The sequence below is a fragment of the Sapajus apella genome, unplaced genomic scaffold (assembly GCF_009761245.1).
Source record: "Sapajus apella isolate SASKATOON/1434 unplaced genomic scaffold, GSC_monkey_1.0 scaffold33, whole genome shotgun sequence".
Lineage (NCBI taxonomy): Eukaryota > Metazoa > Chordata > Mammalia > Primates > Cebidae > Sapajus > Sapajus apella.
Genome location: NW_022436973.1, coordinates 21636182 through 21651367, shown reverse-complemented (window position 1 = coordinate 21651367; position 15186 = coordinate 21636182). Strand labels below are relative to the sequence as shown.

Here is a 15186-nt window from a genome sequence, read left to right as displayed (position 1 = left end):
CCGGACCTGGCCAGGTTTAGAGTTTTAAAAGTAATTCAAGGAAAGACAGTGAACTTGACTTCCTCATTAGATTTTTTTTTTTCTTTTTTTTGAGACAGTTTCACTCTTGTCGAGCAGACTGGTATGCAATGGCGTGATCTCAGCTCACCGCAACCTCCACCTCCTGGGTTCATGCGATTCTGACTTAGCCTCCCGGGTAGCTGGGATTACAGGTATCTGCCACCATGCCTGGCTAATTTTTATATTTTCAGTTGAGATGCGGTTTTACCATGTTGGCCAGGCTGGTCTCAAACTCCTGACCTCAAGTGGTCTGCTTGCCTCAGCCTCCCAAAGTGCTGGGATTACAGGCATGAGCCACTGCACTCGGTTTCTTCTTCATTAGATTTTAAAAAGAGCAAGGCCTGAATCTTAATATATTACTAAATAAAATTTAGAGGCAGGCTAATAGCAGGCTGTGGAACCTCTCTGAACCTCAGTTGGCTCCTCTGTAGTATGGGATATTGATGTGAGGATTGAGATATTCCACACAAAATGCTTGGCACTGCACTCGGTATCTCAGATGCGTTCAGCGAAAAATTGGGTGGTAACAATGATGACAGGATTTTAAGAACGGACCTTTCTTGATGCTTCAAAAGCTAGTGAGTTATTCTCTCTTTGAACTCCACAAAAGGGCTTAAAGAGTATGTTTCTTGTCCAAACTCAGCATCTCAACTGCGTAGGTGTTTGATGGATTACATCATGGCCCATGGCCCATGTGTTCATTCTGAAATAAACCCTGGTGGCTTTTGAGACCCGGTTCCAGCTCTCGCTTGGGTGGGGGACTGTGCTTTGTGGTTGAACTCTATGGAAAGTGCTTTATTGGTTAGTCCTGTGGACTTGTTAGGAGAGCACAGTTAATGTACCCTAAAGTCACCAGGAGGGGAAAGTTTCGGGCCAGTGACTGAGGACTACTGTCTAGAGGCCTTTAGGAGTTACCTGCTCTTCGAATTTTCTTTTGTGCTGGTCAAAGCAATCAGAACTCATCCTTGGCCCTATTTATGGAGGAGACTGAGGGTGAAGGGCTGGGGCCTGGCTAGTTTAGTGCCTGGCAAGCCTGATCGAGCTACCTGGGGCAGTGAGACCAGGGTGGCCTGCAGGGACCTCACTAAGCGCCCAGGCCGGAAAGCAGGTAGCTTCCTGGTGGCAGCCCAGGCTTTGGCAGTGAAGCTGGAGTGAGCCGCCGGGCTTTGAGATGACTCCTGCCAGCCCCAAGTGGCTGGCACAATGTGTGCAGTGTCAGGATGTGGGGAGGAGCAAGGTGGGGGGAATTGCCGAGCGAGGGAATTCCTCAGGGCTGCCGCACCCCAGGGGAGGCTGAGTGGGGGGCCTGAGGCCAAGCAAGGGTTGAGCAGTGTTGCCCTGCCCCTCTCTCCACCCGCGTGGCCTCCGCCATGACTCTGAACCTCTCGGGACCTGTTTCCTCATCTATAAAATGGGCAGCAGGGAGTTGATGAGTATTCAAGGATGCAATGAATGGAAAGTGCCCAGCAAGGGGCCTGGCACAGGAGGGGCAAAACAGACCTTTGCTGTGAGGTTCATCTGGTGACTAGATTTTTCTTTGGATGTTTTCCTTTTTTCGTTTTGTGATTATACATGCCACCTTTGCTCTGTGATAAATTATGTTGTGTGGACACCGTAAGAGAGGTAGTTGTTCTGGAAACGGGTTTGCAGTGGAGGAAGGCCCGTCCACACCTTCTGGGAGGAAGGCTGCCCGGATCCTACACAGCTCAGACAGCTCTGACACTGGGGCTGTCGTGTCTCCTTGTGGGCAGAAAGCACAGGTCCCAGGCTGGGCGGAGTGGGACCCTGTGGCTCAGGAGAAAGGATGGGCTTGTGGGAGACCCCACCCCCTCCCAGGGGCTAGAGCTGAAGCACAGTTGGGCTTTGTGCAGAGTCACGAGGGGCCGCCGAGGGGGAACTGCGCCCGGGCTGAGCTGCTCACAGGCCTCAGTTCTTGTAAGTGGTTTTGAAAGAGTCAGTGGAAAGTGCTGACTGGGCTGTTTTCCTTCACCCTAGAATTGTGAGGCTGAGGCTCCTGGCAGGGACAGGGGAGAAACCCCACCGGGAAGCCACCCCCTCAGCTGCCAGCTTACACCTCCCAGGCCGCAAGTGCCCAGGCTGCAGAATGGGCGGATCTCTGTGCCGGCTGGCGCTGGGGACACTGACTCCCGTCGGGCCGTGCCTGCAGGTGATGCCTGATGTAGGGGCCTGTGTTTAGGGCTGTGTGTGGCCCTGTGATAGCAGGGGGCTTGGAGAAGCTCTCCCAACCTTGCCAATAGCCTGGAGGAGAAAACTGGGCTTAGGAATCAGAAACCTGGGCTGACCTTTCCCCTGCAGTCCTGCACTGAGGTATTTGGCTTCTGTCATTTTCTTGACCCTACCGGCTTGCTGTGAAGGGCAAAGATGATGACCAGTGAACACAGTTAAAACTGGTCTGGGTTTGTCCCAGCAGTGTCATGCCTGGTCACCCAGGTCCTGTTGACATGGCCCTTGCCCTCACCCTACATCCTGCCATTCAGCAAGTCCCCAGGAGGTTGACACAGCACTGCGCCTCCCCTGCTGCAGAGTCACCTTGGAGGAGGCCTTCCCTGACCCCCCTGTGCAAGCACTTAGTTTCCTGTCTCCCCGCCCTGCTTCTCCCTGACCTGACAGATCCTTGAGGGGAGGCATCTGGGTGTTGCAGTATCTCTAGTGCCTTGGACAGTGCCCGGCACAGGTAGCCCTCAAGAAACCTTTTTGAATGAATGAAAAATCTGTCCCCTGCTACTCCCCTCTCTGTGTTAGGCCTCACCCAGGAACCCTGTGTGTGCTTTTCACCAGTTTCCTTAGCACTGGCCCCACCCTGGGCCCGGAACATGCCCCTTGCCTGCCCAATACCCATCCAGACTCCCATTCACAGCGGTGGCAACCGGGTGGTGAGGCCTGTGTGTCTCCAGCGATGTGCCTGTCCCACCCCCTTCCTGGTGCCTTAGGCCTTGGGTTGTGTGCCTCCTGACAGGTATGCCTGCTGCCTTTCCCCAGGGCGCCTCGGGGAGCCAACCTGCATGGCTGACTCGCCCAGGAAGTGCAGGGCGGCACAGGTGGGGCTGGGGCAGGCCCTGAGCGGAGGCGGGAGGTGTGTTCTCTCCACCTGATGCTGGGAGGCTTCCCCACTCCCCAGTCCCGACTCCCGGGGTGGGGTGAGGCGGCTGCCACCCTCCTGAGCCCAAAGGAAGCTCAGGAGAGTGCACGGCATGGAACCAGGGGATTCCAAGCCTGTCCAGGTGAGTTCGGGAGAGAGGGAAAAGGGGCAGCGATGGAACCCTGGGTTGAGAGATGATCCTGTTAGCAGCGCCTCTGAGTCTTTGCATGTGTAGTTCCCCTGCGTGGAGCTCACATCTCTCTCCTGGAAATTTCTGCCTCCTCTTCCACCCTCCCTTAGGTGTTCCTTCCCATCCGCTTGAATTCACCATGATCCTTATTTCTGTACCTTTGAGTTCCTTGGCTGTGAGCCTCAGGGCAGAGCCCTGTCTCTTTAATCCATGCTGCGGAATCCCCAGGGGGTGATGCAGGACCAGGCAAGGCTGTGTCTTGGGGGAGACAAAACGTACAAATATAGGTCTCTCTAAGGACTTCCCATGAGGAGCCTGGACCCAGCAGAGAGCAGAACAGATGTGATGGTCATTCCCATTTTGCAGATGAGGAAACGGAGTCCTTCCAAGATCACCCACAGCTAGACCCCATCCCAGCTTCCTGGCTCCTGTCCTCTCAGGGAGGAGCCCCAGTGCAGAGGTTGGACCTCAGAGGGTGTTAGGGTGTTGGAGATGTAGAGAGAAAGATGAGGAGGGTGCAGCTGTGTGTGGCGGTATGTGAGCAAGGTTGGACAAGGACATCTGTGTGGCCTGAGGTGCTTTATTTTATTTTATTTTTGAGACAGAGTTTCAGTCTTGTTGCCCAGCCTGGAGTGCAATGGTGTGATCTCAGCCCCCTGCAACCTCCACCTTCTCAGTTCAAGCAATTCTCCTGCCTCAGCCTCCCGAGTAGCTGAGATTACAGGTGTGCACCACCACACGTGGCTAATTTTGTATTTTTAGTAGAGACGGGGTTTCTCCATGTTGGTCAGGCTGGTCTCGAACTCCTGACCTCAGGAGATCCACCCACCTCAGCCTCCCAACGTGCTGGGATTACAGGCATGAACACCTCGTCTGGCTGCCTGAGGTGCTTTGTATTTCTGGAGTGCAGAGGGCTTTGGGAGCTGTGCAGCAGTGGGGTGGAGGGAGACCCAAGCCTAAGCCCAGAGTGCAGGGACCTTGGGCACTGCCTGGCCTTTAGGCTCTCTCTGCCTCCTTCTCTCCTGCACTGTCAGATCTGTCTCTGGGCTGGCCGGGAGGCTGCAACTGAGCCTTGGCTATACATTAACATCATGTAGATCCCTAAAAAAAAAAAAGTCTATGCTTGGACCCCACTCCACAGAGTCTAATTTAGATGACCTGGTGTAGAAGGGGTCATTTGTAAAAATCTCCAGGTGAGTCTAATGTACTGGTTGGGGAGAAGTTCCTGTCTCTTGGGCCTTGTAAGCTGTAGGGCCTGGGCCGGGCTCCCTGCCCACTTCACCCTAGCTCTGCATTTCAGAACAGAGGGATCTGAGGCCCTGAGTGGGATTAGGTGGGGAGGGTTTACCTGGCAGCCTCCACTTTGGGGAGTCTCTGGGGAGAGAGAGATGCTGACTCTTAGTTATCTATTGCTGGCTAACCAAAGACCCCAAAACTGGTAGCTTAAAAATGGCAGTAAACATTTATTATGCTCAGTTTCTGTAGGTTGGGAATTTGGGAGCAGTTTTGTTGGGTGGTTCTGGCTCGGGGTCTGTCATGAGGTTGCAGTCACAGTGTCAGCCAGTGCTGCAGTCATCCGAATGGGTCAGGAGGATCTGCTTCCGAGACGGCGCGCTCACATGCTTGGCAGGACGGTTTGGCTGCCGATGGGAGGGCTCCGTTCCCTGCCCTGTGGGCTTCCCCAGGGTGGCTTGAGTGTCCTCCCACATGGTGACTGGCTTCTCCCAGAGTAAACTGCCCAAGGGAGCCAGGTGGAAGCCACAGTGTCTTTTATGTCTAGTTTCAGAAGTAACATTCCATCATTTCTGCAATAGCCTGTTAGCTGCAGTGGTCAGCTTGGGAGAGAACTGCAGCAAAGCATGAATCCCAGGAGGCAGGGATCACTGAGGGGCGTCTTGGAGGCTCGTGGCCACACAGGTTGTCCTGGTGTTGCACCTGCAGCCTCACAGTCCTAGCCTGGGAGCTCCAAGCACCCCTACCAAGTAGGATAGTGGGGTGACCCTTCTATCCTGATCCCCTGTCCTTCCCGTTGTCAGTCCATAACAGTGCCTCCGTGGGGTAGGGTGGCTGTCTGAGGCCTGGTGGCCCTGCTGTGGAATCATTCTGCAAGGGGCTCTGTGACCTCTCTACTGGCTGGGCTTCCTTCATCCCCATCCCTGCCTGTCACCTGGCTCAGCCTTCCCTGCGGTGACACCCACTGGTGTGCAGAGTGGGGCCTGTAGGGAAACATAAGGACTGTTGCTGCCACACAGCTGGCTCTGGGATAAGCCCTCTGCATGCATTGTCACACACCCCTGTGTGACAGCACACTTTATCCCCATTTTACAGATGAGAAAGCTGAGGTTTAGATCACTCATCTAATAAGTGGTAGGGATTCAAATGACTGGTATTCAGACCCCAGGACCTGTGTGAAAACTGTGGTACTACAAGGTGTTCCCAAAGGATAGGACTATTTACTAAGTTGGGTCATCAAATGAAACATAAGGAAATATGCTTTCATGATTTGTATGTGTGTGTAAGAGAAGTGTCTATTCCTGGGGTTTCTCAAGGGCTGTGGTGACTTGGGTGTCTCAAAACAGGGCTGAGGCCAGGCGGGGTGGCTCATGCCTGTAATCCTATCACTTTGGGAGGCTGAGGTGGGTGGATTTCCTGAGCTCAAGAGTTCGAGACCAGCCCGGCCATCATAGTGAAACCTTGTTTCTATGAAAAATACAAAAAATTATCTGGGTGTGGTGGCGGGTGCCTGTAATCCTGGCCACTCAGGAGGCTGAGGCAGGAGAATAGCTTGAACCCAGGAGGTGGAGGTTGCAGTGAGCCAAGATTGCGCCATTGCGCTTCAGCCTCGGAGACAGTGTAAGACTCCATCTCAAAACAAAAACAAAAACAAAAACAGGGCTGATCCCTTTGTCTTGAGGCTAGTATTCCCTTTCTCTGGGTTTCAGCTGTGTCAGGAGACTCTTTTTTCTTTTTTGAGATGGAGTTTTTCCTCTTTTTGCCCAGGCCAGAGTGCAATGGCACCATCTCAGTTCACCACAAGCTCTGCCTCCCGGGTTCAAGCGATTCTCCTGCTTCAGCCTCCTGAGTAGCTGGGATTACAGCATGCACCGCCAGGCCCAGCTAATTTTGTATTTTTAGTACAGACGGAGTTTCTCCATGTTGGTCAGGCTGGTCTTGAACTCCCAACCTCAGGCGATCCGCCCACCTCAGCCTCCCAAAGTGCTGGCATTACAGGTATGAGCTACCGTGCCCGGCCTAGGAGACTTTTTTCTAAGGAAGTGAGCAGCTGTGAGCACCATCGCCTATTGGCCCTCCCCTGCCAGTGACCTGGGCTGCTGTTAGCAGTCTTGCACCAGCGTCATCACCAGGGCAGTGACTGGCTCTGTGGTCTTTCTTTTTTTTTTTTTTTCTTGACAAGGTCACCCATTCCGTAGTACAGTGGCACCATCATAGCTCATTGCAGCCTTAAACAACTGGGCTCAGGTGATCCTCCCACCTCAGTCCTGGAGTAGCTGGGACTACAGGTGCACCACCATGCCCTGGCTAACTTTAAAATTTTTATTTTTGTAGAGACAGGGTCTTGCTATGTTGCCCAGGCTGGTCTCAACCTCCTGACCCTCAAGCAATTCTCCCGCCTCAGCTTCCTAAAGCACTGGAATTACAGGCATGAGCCACCATGCTAGGCCTGGTTTTTCTTACACCTTTGTCCTTGATGACTTCCTGGAGGGGAATTCAGAGTTGGGGTGTCAGGTCCTGCCCAGAGGGAGGGAATTCAGACTATGGGGTTGTCTCCTGAGAGCCATTAAATGAAGCTGCAGTAGACTTTGCTGGGGACACAGGAGGCTGGTGAATAGGGTCGGGAGTCAGGGCTGGCCTCTCTCAGGGTAGGGGTGATTGTCCCCATTTGACAAATGGGGAAAATGAGGTTCAAGTGCTAACAGACTCTCCCAAGGCCACACTGGTAGTGGCAGAGGCTGCTGCCTGGGCACATTCATCTTCTCTAGGAGCATCCTGGAGTGGCACAGTCCTCCTGGCAGATCTCCGATTGCTGAGAGGGCGTGGAGCTTGCCTACCTCTGGAAGGTCTGGGACCTGAGGGGAAGAATGGAGGTTCTGCCTGTTGAGAGGTGACTGTCTACCCAGAAGCCAGGGACAGCTGCAGATAGACATACACAACGATGGGAAGCAGGGCGTGGGTGTGAGGAGCCTGGAGGTGGAAGCTGAGCTGGTGGGGCTGGCCCAGAGCTTGGAAGATTCATAGGTGTTCAGAGCAATTGTGCCCAGCACCTGATCTAATCCATTGTCACAGTGTGATCCATTCGATAATTTTTGCTGAAGGTGGGACCTATAGGGTGGGGCTCGGGATAAAGCTGCAGGGGTGTGGCATGAGGGAGGCACTGTAGTATTCCGGCCCATCTCTACCTGTTTTTTTCTCTGACTGACAGTGTCATCAAGGCCCCCAGTGAGCTTTCTGCCCAGCAGAAAGACCCTGCCCTTTCTCTGGCTTTCTTTTTTTGAGACAAGGTCTTGCTCTGTCTCCCAGGCTAGAGTGCAGTGGTGTGATCATGGCTCACTGTAGCCCTGACTTCCTAGACTCAAGCAATCCTCCCACCTTGGCCTCCCAAAGTGCTGGGATTACAGGTGTGAGTCACTATGCCTGCCCAGCCTCTCTGGCTTCTTTCTGAGCTTTCTTCCCCTCCTCCACCCCCAATTAGGCTTCTAGTTAAGTAGTCCCCTGGGTCTGCCCCTACAGGGTGCTATAAAATCACCTTATGCCTCCCAGGCAAAAGGGTCTCAAAACAATGAACCTGGGTGGTGTGCAGGTGTATCCTGCCTCGAAGGGCACCAAGGGAAACAGAGAGGGCCCCAGAGTGCTCACCTCTCCCGGAGGTGGGCCTCCCACTCCGGGGTCCAGTGTCTTTCAGGGCCGGGTCTTTGGTTGTGTCCCTCCATGCACTGAGTCAGTGGCTGCCTCTCCTTGCAACACATGCCTGCCAAGGCTCCCTTCTTCTCACATGAAATTGGCTTACAAAGCCATTTTAAAGTTGTGCTTTTAGGGACTTTATGATTTTGGGGAAGAAATGTGGGTAGCATTGACAGTGTACTTGGAGAGAAGTCTGGGTGCCAGGCAGGGTGATGGGGCCCTTCCCTGTTTCTGGCCTGTGAGGGCCAGAGGACATTGCTGGGGGCGGGGACCCTGCTGAAAGAGGCCCCCACAGCTTTTCCCTTTCATGAGCTTGGAGCTGGCTAATGGCCACCCCCCTGCTGCCCACTTCCCCTCAACACTGGGGAGGATGGCCAGGCTGAGTCAGGGTTGAGGGGCTCAGGCCGAGTCAGTATTGGGTTGGGGTCAGTCAGATACAGATGTGGGGTGCCTGCATGATGTCAAGGTCAAGGTCCAGTCTGATATTAGGGTTGGGGCCAAGGGGAAGGCTGGGTTCTCAGCTCAGATGATGATCGGGGTTCTTCTATAAGTGAGACAGAGCTCTGGGCCCTAGGAAAGGTGACTTCTGTCCTCGTCTTTTTGGGGATCTTCTTCCTTCTCTTGCCTTTGTAGTGGCCACACCTTTTATCTGTGCTAATTTAATCTTCCTGCAAGGCAGCTGTACCTATCCCTTTTGCAGATGGGAAAGCTTGAAGACCAAAGGAAGCCTTTAAATGTCAGACAGGGCTTAGACAAGTGTGCCCGGTGATGGGGTACAGAGGCTGCATCCTTGGAGTGAGTTCAGAAGTGTTGGCTAAGTGGGGCCTGGAGAAGGGAAGACACACTGGTCCAGCGGTCACCTGGCAAGGTAGAAATTGAGCTGGACCTGAACCCAGGTCTCTGGGCTCCAGGGCCTGTGTTCTCTCCCTCCCCTTCTGTCTCCTGGGCTCATGGGCTGCCCGTGCTCTGTTCCCCACACCTGCTCCCCCTTCTCTCTCCTTGGCACGGCCCAGCCTGTCTCAGCGCAGTCCTTTTACTTCCTGGCTGGCCTGAGTGAGGAGGCTGGGGAGGGTCTGGCTGGGAGGAGTTGGGGCCCAGCCCCTCCCTGGTTGAGGAGTGGGAGGGGCCTCACCGCAGACACAGAGCCCCTTTGTCTGGGCCGTTGTGCAAAGCAGCTGGTCTGGGATTTCTGGGCGTTTTTACATTTGAAGAATAATTGCATTGTCTGGGGGCCTCAAGAATCCAAATCCCTCCCCACACTTCCATGCAGTCCAAAGATGTGCCCCTGGAGCAGCTCCCCAGCCTCCCTCCCACTCCTTCTCCTCCTGTTAGAAGCCTGAGAAAGGGGGCGGGGGTTCTGGGGAAACTGAGGTGGGGCTGCTGTCTTCAGGGAATAGAAGTGTCCATTGGGAAGAGAGGTTTAAAGTCCCCAAGGTTGGTCAGGGAGGGTGCAAGTGAGTTGTCTCTTGCTGCCAGGGCACCGCAGCCCTGGACAGGTCTCATGAGCAGATGTGGGGCTTGGAGGAGCGGGGAGACTGCGGGTGGAAGGGCTGGGCCTATTTTGGGGCATTTTAGCTGGTGGAGTCCTGGGCCCCAAGGGGAGCCAGGGAAAGTGAGCCAGGTGAGCCAGTTTCCTGGAAGCCTCATTTTTCCCTGGGAAACAGATTAGGAAATTCATCCTAGGGTGACCTTGAGAAAAAGACAAGGCTCAGGCACACTTGGGAATAGGCTGTGTTTAGAGGGAGCCAGAGAATGAGTAGGAGCTTTCTCTCTCTCTCTCTTTTTTTGTGACGGAGTCTCGCTCTGTCACCCAGGCTGGAGTGCAGTGGCGCTATCTTGGCTCACTGCAGCCTCTACCTCCCAGATTCAAGAGATTGTCCTGGCTCAGCCTCCCGAGTGCTGGGATTACAGGCACCTGCCATTACACCTGGCTAATTTTTGTATTTTTAGTAGAGACAGGGTTTCACCATGTTGCCCAGGCTGGTCTTGAACTCCTGAGCTCAAGTGATCTGCCTGCCTTGGCTTCCCAAAGTGCTGGGATTACAGGCATGAGCCACTGTGCCTGGCTGTCGCTCTCTTTTTAAAATCAAAGCTCGGCTGGGCATGGTGGCTCATACCTGTAATCCCAGCAGTTTGGGAGGCTGAGGTGGGTAGATCACAAGGTCAGGAGTTTGAGACCAGCCTGGCCAATATGGTGAAACTCCCCTCTCTACTAAAAATACATAAAAATTAGCCGGGTGTGGTGGTGCATGCCTGTAATCCCAGCTACTTGGGAGGCCGAGGCAGGAGAATTGCTTAAACCCAGGGAGGTGTAGGTTGCAGCGAGCCGAGATCGCACCACTGCTCTCCAGCCTGGGAGACAGAGTGAGATTCCGTCTCAATAAATAAATAAAATAAAATAAAATAAAAATTAAAGCTCCATTTTATTTTATTTTAGAGACAGGGTCTTGCTCTGTCTCCCAGACTAGAGTGCAGTGGGGCAATCATAGCTCACTGCAATCTTGAACTCCCAGGCCCACGCCATCCTTCCTCCTTGGTCTCCAGTGTAGCTGGGACTACAGACGTATGCCACCACAACCGGCTAATATCCTAATTTTAATTTTTTTCTTTATGTTTCAGACAGTCTGAAAATGTATTTTTAAATTTTTGGTAGAAACTAGGTCTCACTATGCTGTCCAGGCCGGTCTCTTAACTCCTGGGCTAAAGCGATCCTCCCACCTTGCCCTCCCAAAGTTCTGGGATTACAGGCATGCCATCTGTAATGGCTCTGACCACACCTGGCCAGAGTTTGGTGTCTTGGAAGGGTGTGGGGTACTGGAGGCTGGCCTCTCCTGGGACTGTTTTGTTGCAGTAGCCACTCTTGGAGAGGGATGTGATGTACTGATTTTTGGGTAACGCTGAGGTGGGCTTCAGTGTTGAAGAAGGGGCACCACACACACAGGTGGGTGAATAAGTCCACTGTGGTTCGCTTACATGGCTTGGCTGCGCTCACCTTGGGCAGGGGTTCACCAGTCTTAACCTGGGACCTCAGCCCTGCTCCGTGGCTGTGGGGCTTCAGCCTCACTCTTGAGATAACAGACAACAGAATTTCCTGGGGTGAGATGCTGTGCTTTGGGGGTAGGCTGGGGACAGGTGACAGTGCAGAACCAGTACCAGAACCAGTGGGAGGGACTCACATTTCAAGGGTGTCTGTTGTTCAGAAAACAGTAATAGAGCAGGCTCTGCTGGTGGTTCGAGCAACACCCAGCCCTGAAGTCACACAAGGGTTTGCCTATGTTAAGAGAACCCAGAACCAGCTTCTCTGTTTCTTTTTTTTCTTTTTTTTTTTTTTTTTTCCCAAGACGGAGTCTTGCTCTGTCTCCCAGGCTGGGGAGCAGTGGCGCAATCTCAGCTCACTGCAACCTCTGCCTTCCTGGTCCAAGCAGTTCTCCTGTCTCAGCCTCCTGAATAGCTGGGACAAGTGCATGCCACCATGCCCAGCTAATTTTTGTATTTTCAGTAGAGACAGGGTTTCACCATGCTGGCCAGGCTGGTCTGGAACTCCTGACCTTGTGATCCGCCCGCCTCTGCCTCCCAAAGTGCTGGGATTACAGGTGTGAGCCACCGCACCTGGCAGAACCACCTTCTCTGATGTATATGAGAAAGGCTGTTTCCTGTGGGCCTTTAGGTGGGTGGGGCTGGGGAGGCTGCAGACTTTGGTGAAGCTGGGGGTCTATCTGTATGTTTTAGGGGGAGTTGTGAGTGAGAACTGAAGCTAGAAAGGCCAGCTGGGTCCAGAGGGCAAGGCTGACATGCAGAGATCGTTCCCAGGCCTGCTACATAGTAGGTGCTCAGTGAATCGCTAAATTATATTCCCTGGTCAGTGAGATGCTCAGCTGTGCTTGTCTTTGGAGGGTGGGACTGGGAGATTGAGACCCACACAGGTGAGGCTCAGATGGAGGAGGCAGGGTAGGGGGTGCTCCTGGGGCAGCTGGGGGTGGAGGTGACAGTGATTCAGGCTATGGGGTTGCCATGGCTTGACCCGATGAATGAGGAGGGTCTCCCACTAAGGGTGCCTCCAGGTTTGAGCCTTGGGGCTGCTTGATGCTCCTGTGATTTGACCTCCATGGGGAAAGTGCTAGGAGTTAGGCAGTGCCCCCAGTTTAGTTCTGGGCATTTCCAAGGGGCGGATTGGCAGGGTCAAAAGTAGGAGGTACTTTCCGAAATGTAAATTTCTTTACTTTTTTTTTTTTTTTTTTTTTTGAGACAGGGTCTCACTCTGTGACCCAGGCTAGAGCACAGTGGTCTGATCTCAGCTCACTTAGAGTGTAAATTTCTGAGGGTGTCAAAATGAAATTGGGAGGATGTTCTGGGGATGGGATGAAGAAGTGGCAGTTCACACAAAGCTTGGTGGCTTTGCCCACTCTGATCACCTGAATTCTGAGTCTTTATTCATCCATCTTTTGTGACCCTGCCACAGAACAGGGTTTTTCTTCCCTGTTTTCCTCTCTCTGTCCCCTGCTGCCTTCCTATGTCCAGTATGGCTTCTTGGGACGCTTCAGTCAGGGTGGTGGTGGCTCTGGGCAGCTGGGGGAGGCAGTGGCCTGCAGGCTGGAAAATTGGCTTCATCTTGGATGAAGTTGCTAGGGGACCGGGGGGTGCACTCATGCCCTGGTTGGCCTGATTTCTTGACACTCCCAGGCATTGCCTGCTTGGGGACATGGGAGAATAAACCAGGCGCGGGTGCAGGCACTGGGCAAGAGGCTCACGCCCCCACTTTGCCATGGAAGCAGGAGCAAGAAGGCAAGTGTCTGTTTACCGCCCTCCTCCTCTTCCCTGCCTGGCTGAGCCAGCACTTTTTTCTTCTCTCCTTTATCTGCTCAAAAAGTACAGGGTGTTCTGTTTCTCCTGTGCATACAGATCAAGGAACGGATGTTCTTTCTTTCTTTTTTTCCCCAAGGAGTGAGAAGGACAGGCAGGCACTGAGGATCATTTAAGCGATTCTCCTTCCTCAATAAGGCAGTTTCTTATACATTAAAACAACAACAACAACAACAACAACAACAAAAATAAATCCAAAAGGGAAAGGAAATGATGACACAAACCAACAGAAAACAAGTTGCCCCTCACTGCCCCCACTCCCCACCAGGCCTTCAGCACACAGTAGGTGTCCTGCCAGTGTTCTCTCCCCGACTCCCCACCAGGTATTCAGCACACAGTAGGTGCCCTGGCGATGTTCTGTCTCCCACTCCCATGAGGTATTCAGCACACAGTAGGTGCCCTGGCGATGTTCTCTCCCTTCCACTCCTCACCAGGCATTCAGCACACAGTAGGTGCCCTGGCGATGTTCTCTCTTCTCCCTTTCAGTTGGACCCCAGGGTATGCTGGCCCCAAGAGATGATATGGGGGCCACAGGACAGACTCATTCTCTGCCCTCTATGGGCTGTGTAGGGGGCTTCTCTGGCTTCCTGGGGGCACCGGGGGTTGAGGGGCTTATCTGGGACAGGGCCTGAGGAGAAACAGGACTGTGGATTAGCTGTGAGGTTCAGGGGTGCAGGGGACTCATATGGCCCCTGCTTACCTGCATGACATTCCACATGCCATGTCTGTTTGAGTTCAAAGTCTCTGGGACCCCGTGCTGAGAGTTGGGGGTTCTTTCTGTGCTGATCTTGAAGGCAGACTGGCTGCCCGCATTCCCAGGGTCGGTTCCACAGTCAGTTCTAAAGACAGTCCGCTCATGATGTAGCTGAGGCACTTGACAAATTATTTTCATGCACGACGCTTGCTGGCACCAAGTGCCAGTTCCCTCTCCTGGCTTCCCAAGGCTAGAGCTTATCTGGTCCCTTGGTTTTCAGAGGTGGTGGTCCAGGGACACTGGGGTGAGGGGGACCCCCAGTTTAATACCTGCTGCACCCCGGCTCCCATAGCAGCTTTTCAAGGAGGGGTTCCACCAGTAAGGTGTGAGAGCCCCTGCAGCCATCCTTCCCCGCAGTGGAGACTGTGTGTGGGGTGGCCTGGGGCAGGGGCGCGGGGGCGGAGGCTGGGCGGGTCGCGGCGCCACGTCAGTCCGGGGTGCCCCGGGTGGCGGCGTCCCGTCACAGCTGGCGCGGCCCCTCCGGAGCACGCCGCGTGTTTACCGACCTGACGCAGCGTCCCGGCCCGGCTGGCAGACATCCGGCGGCATCACCGCTGACCTCCCCGCCCGCCCCATGCAGGCGGCCACATCCTCACCTCTAAATTTAGTCCGCAGGAAGGAGAACCTGGGACAGGGGCGAGGGAGGAGAGGGACGGGAGTCGGAGGGCAGAGACAGGGAGGAGGAAAGCGCCGGAGCTGCCCTGCGCCGGGCGTGGCCTCCTCCCCAGCGAAAGCGCCACACGAACTGTCTGGGAAGGGGAGCGGGAGCCCCTGCCTCCGAACTGGAGGCTGCCCGGATGGGGCGCCGGGCCTCGGGCGCCACCTCCCGGCCCTTTTGGGAACCGGTTCTGCGTGGAGTGGAGGGGCCTGGGTCTCAGGGGGCTTGGAAGGCATTTAGAGGCGGGAGGGGGAGGGAGGATTCCCGTCTAGGCCCAGGCAACGGGGGGCAGGTGGAACGGGCCGGGGAGGCACAAGGAGCAGCTTCTCAGCCTGAGCGTATTTCAAAAAAAGCCTCCTTTGCTTACCTATGTCATTTAAGCGATGTTGGCCAGGCGCGGTGCCTGACGCCTGCAATCCCAGCACTTTGGGAGGTCCAAGGTGGGTGGAACATGAGGTCAGGAGTTCAAGACCAGCCTGGCCAAGATGTTGAAACCCTGTCTCTACTAAAAATACAAAAATTAGCTGGGCCCGGTGGCAGGCGCCTGTAATGCCAGCTACTCGGGAGGCTGAGGCAGGAGAATCGCTTGAACCCAGGAGGCAGAGGTTGCAGTGAGCTGAGATCGTGCCACTGCCCTACAGCCT

The 15186-nt window shown here is 54.3% G+C and overlaps 2 protein-coding genes across 6 annotated transcripts in view; one reads left to right on the top strand and one right to left on the bottom strand.

The window, feature by feature from the left end:
• Positions 1-15186, top strand: part of SMOX (spermine oxidase) — a 42790-nt gene that overhangs the window by 10758 nt on the left and 16846 nt on the right. The window contains exon 1 of one of the 5 annotated variants that reach the window (XM_032295513.1): positions 446-1995. The exons of 3 other annotated variants lie outside the window; for them this stretch is intronic. The gene's annotated coding sequence lies outside the window, so the exon portion shown is untranslated. Of the gene's footprint in view, positions 1-445; positions 1996-8072; positions 9892-15186 lie in introns of those variants that run through there. One more of the 5 variants, XM_032295514.1, reaches the window with a different exon arrangement.
• On the bottom strand, positions 13539-14981 carry LOC116562960 (vegetative cell wall protein gp1-like). Its single transcript, XM_032295516.1, has 2 exons — positions 14481-14981; positions 13539-13758 (listed from the first exon to the last, which is right to left on the bottom strand). The coding sequence occupies exons 1-2, from the start codon at positions 14776-14778 to the stop codon at positions 13613-13615; spliced, it is 444 nt and encodes a 147-aa protein (XP_032151407.1). The 5' UTR covers positions 14779-14981; the 3' UTR covers positions 13539-13612.

Coding starts and splice junctions, on each gene's coding strand:
- LOC116562960 (XM_032295516.1), bottom strand. CDS start 14,778: ATGCCTTCCAAGCCCCCTGAGACCCAGGCCCCTCCACTCCACGCAGAA. Junction 13,759..14,480: donor CCTGCGGACTAAATTTAGAG/GTGAGGATGTGG, acceptor GTTTCTCCTCAG/GCCCTGTCCCAGATAAGCCC.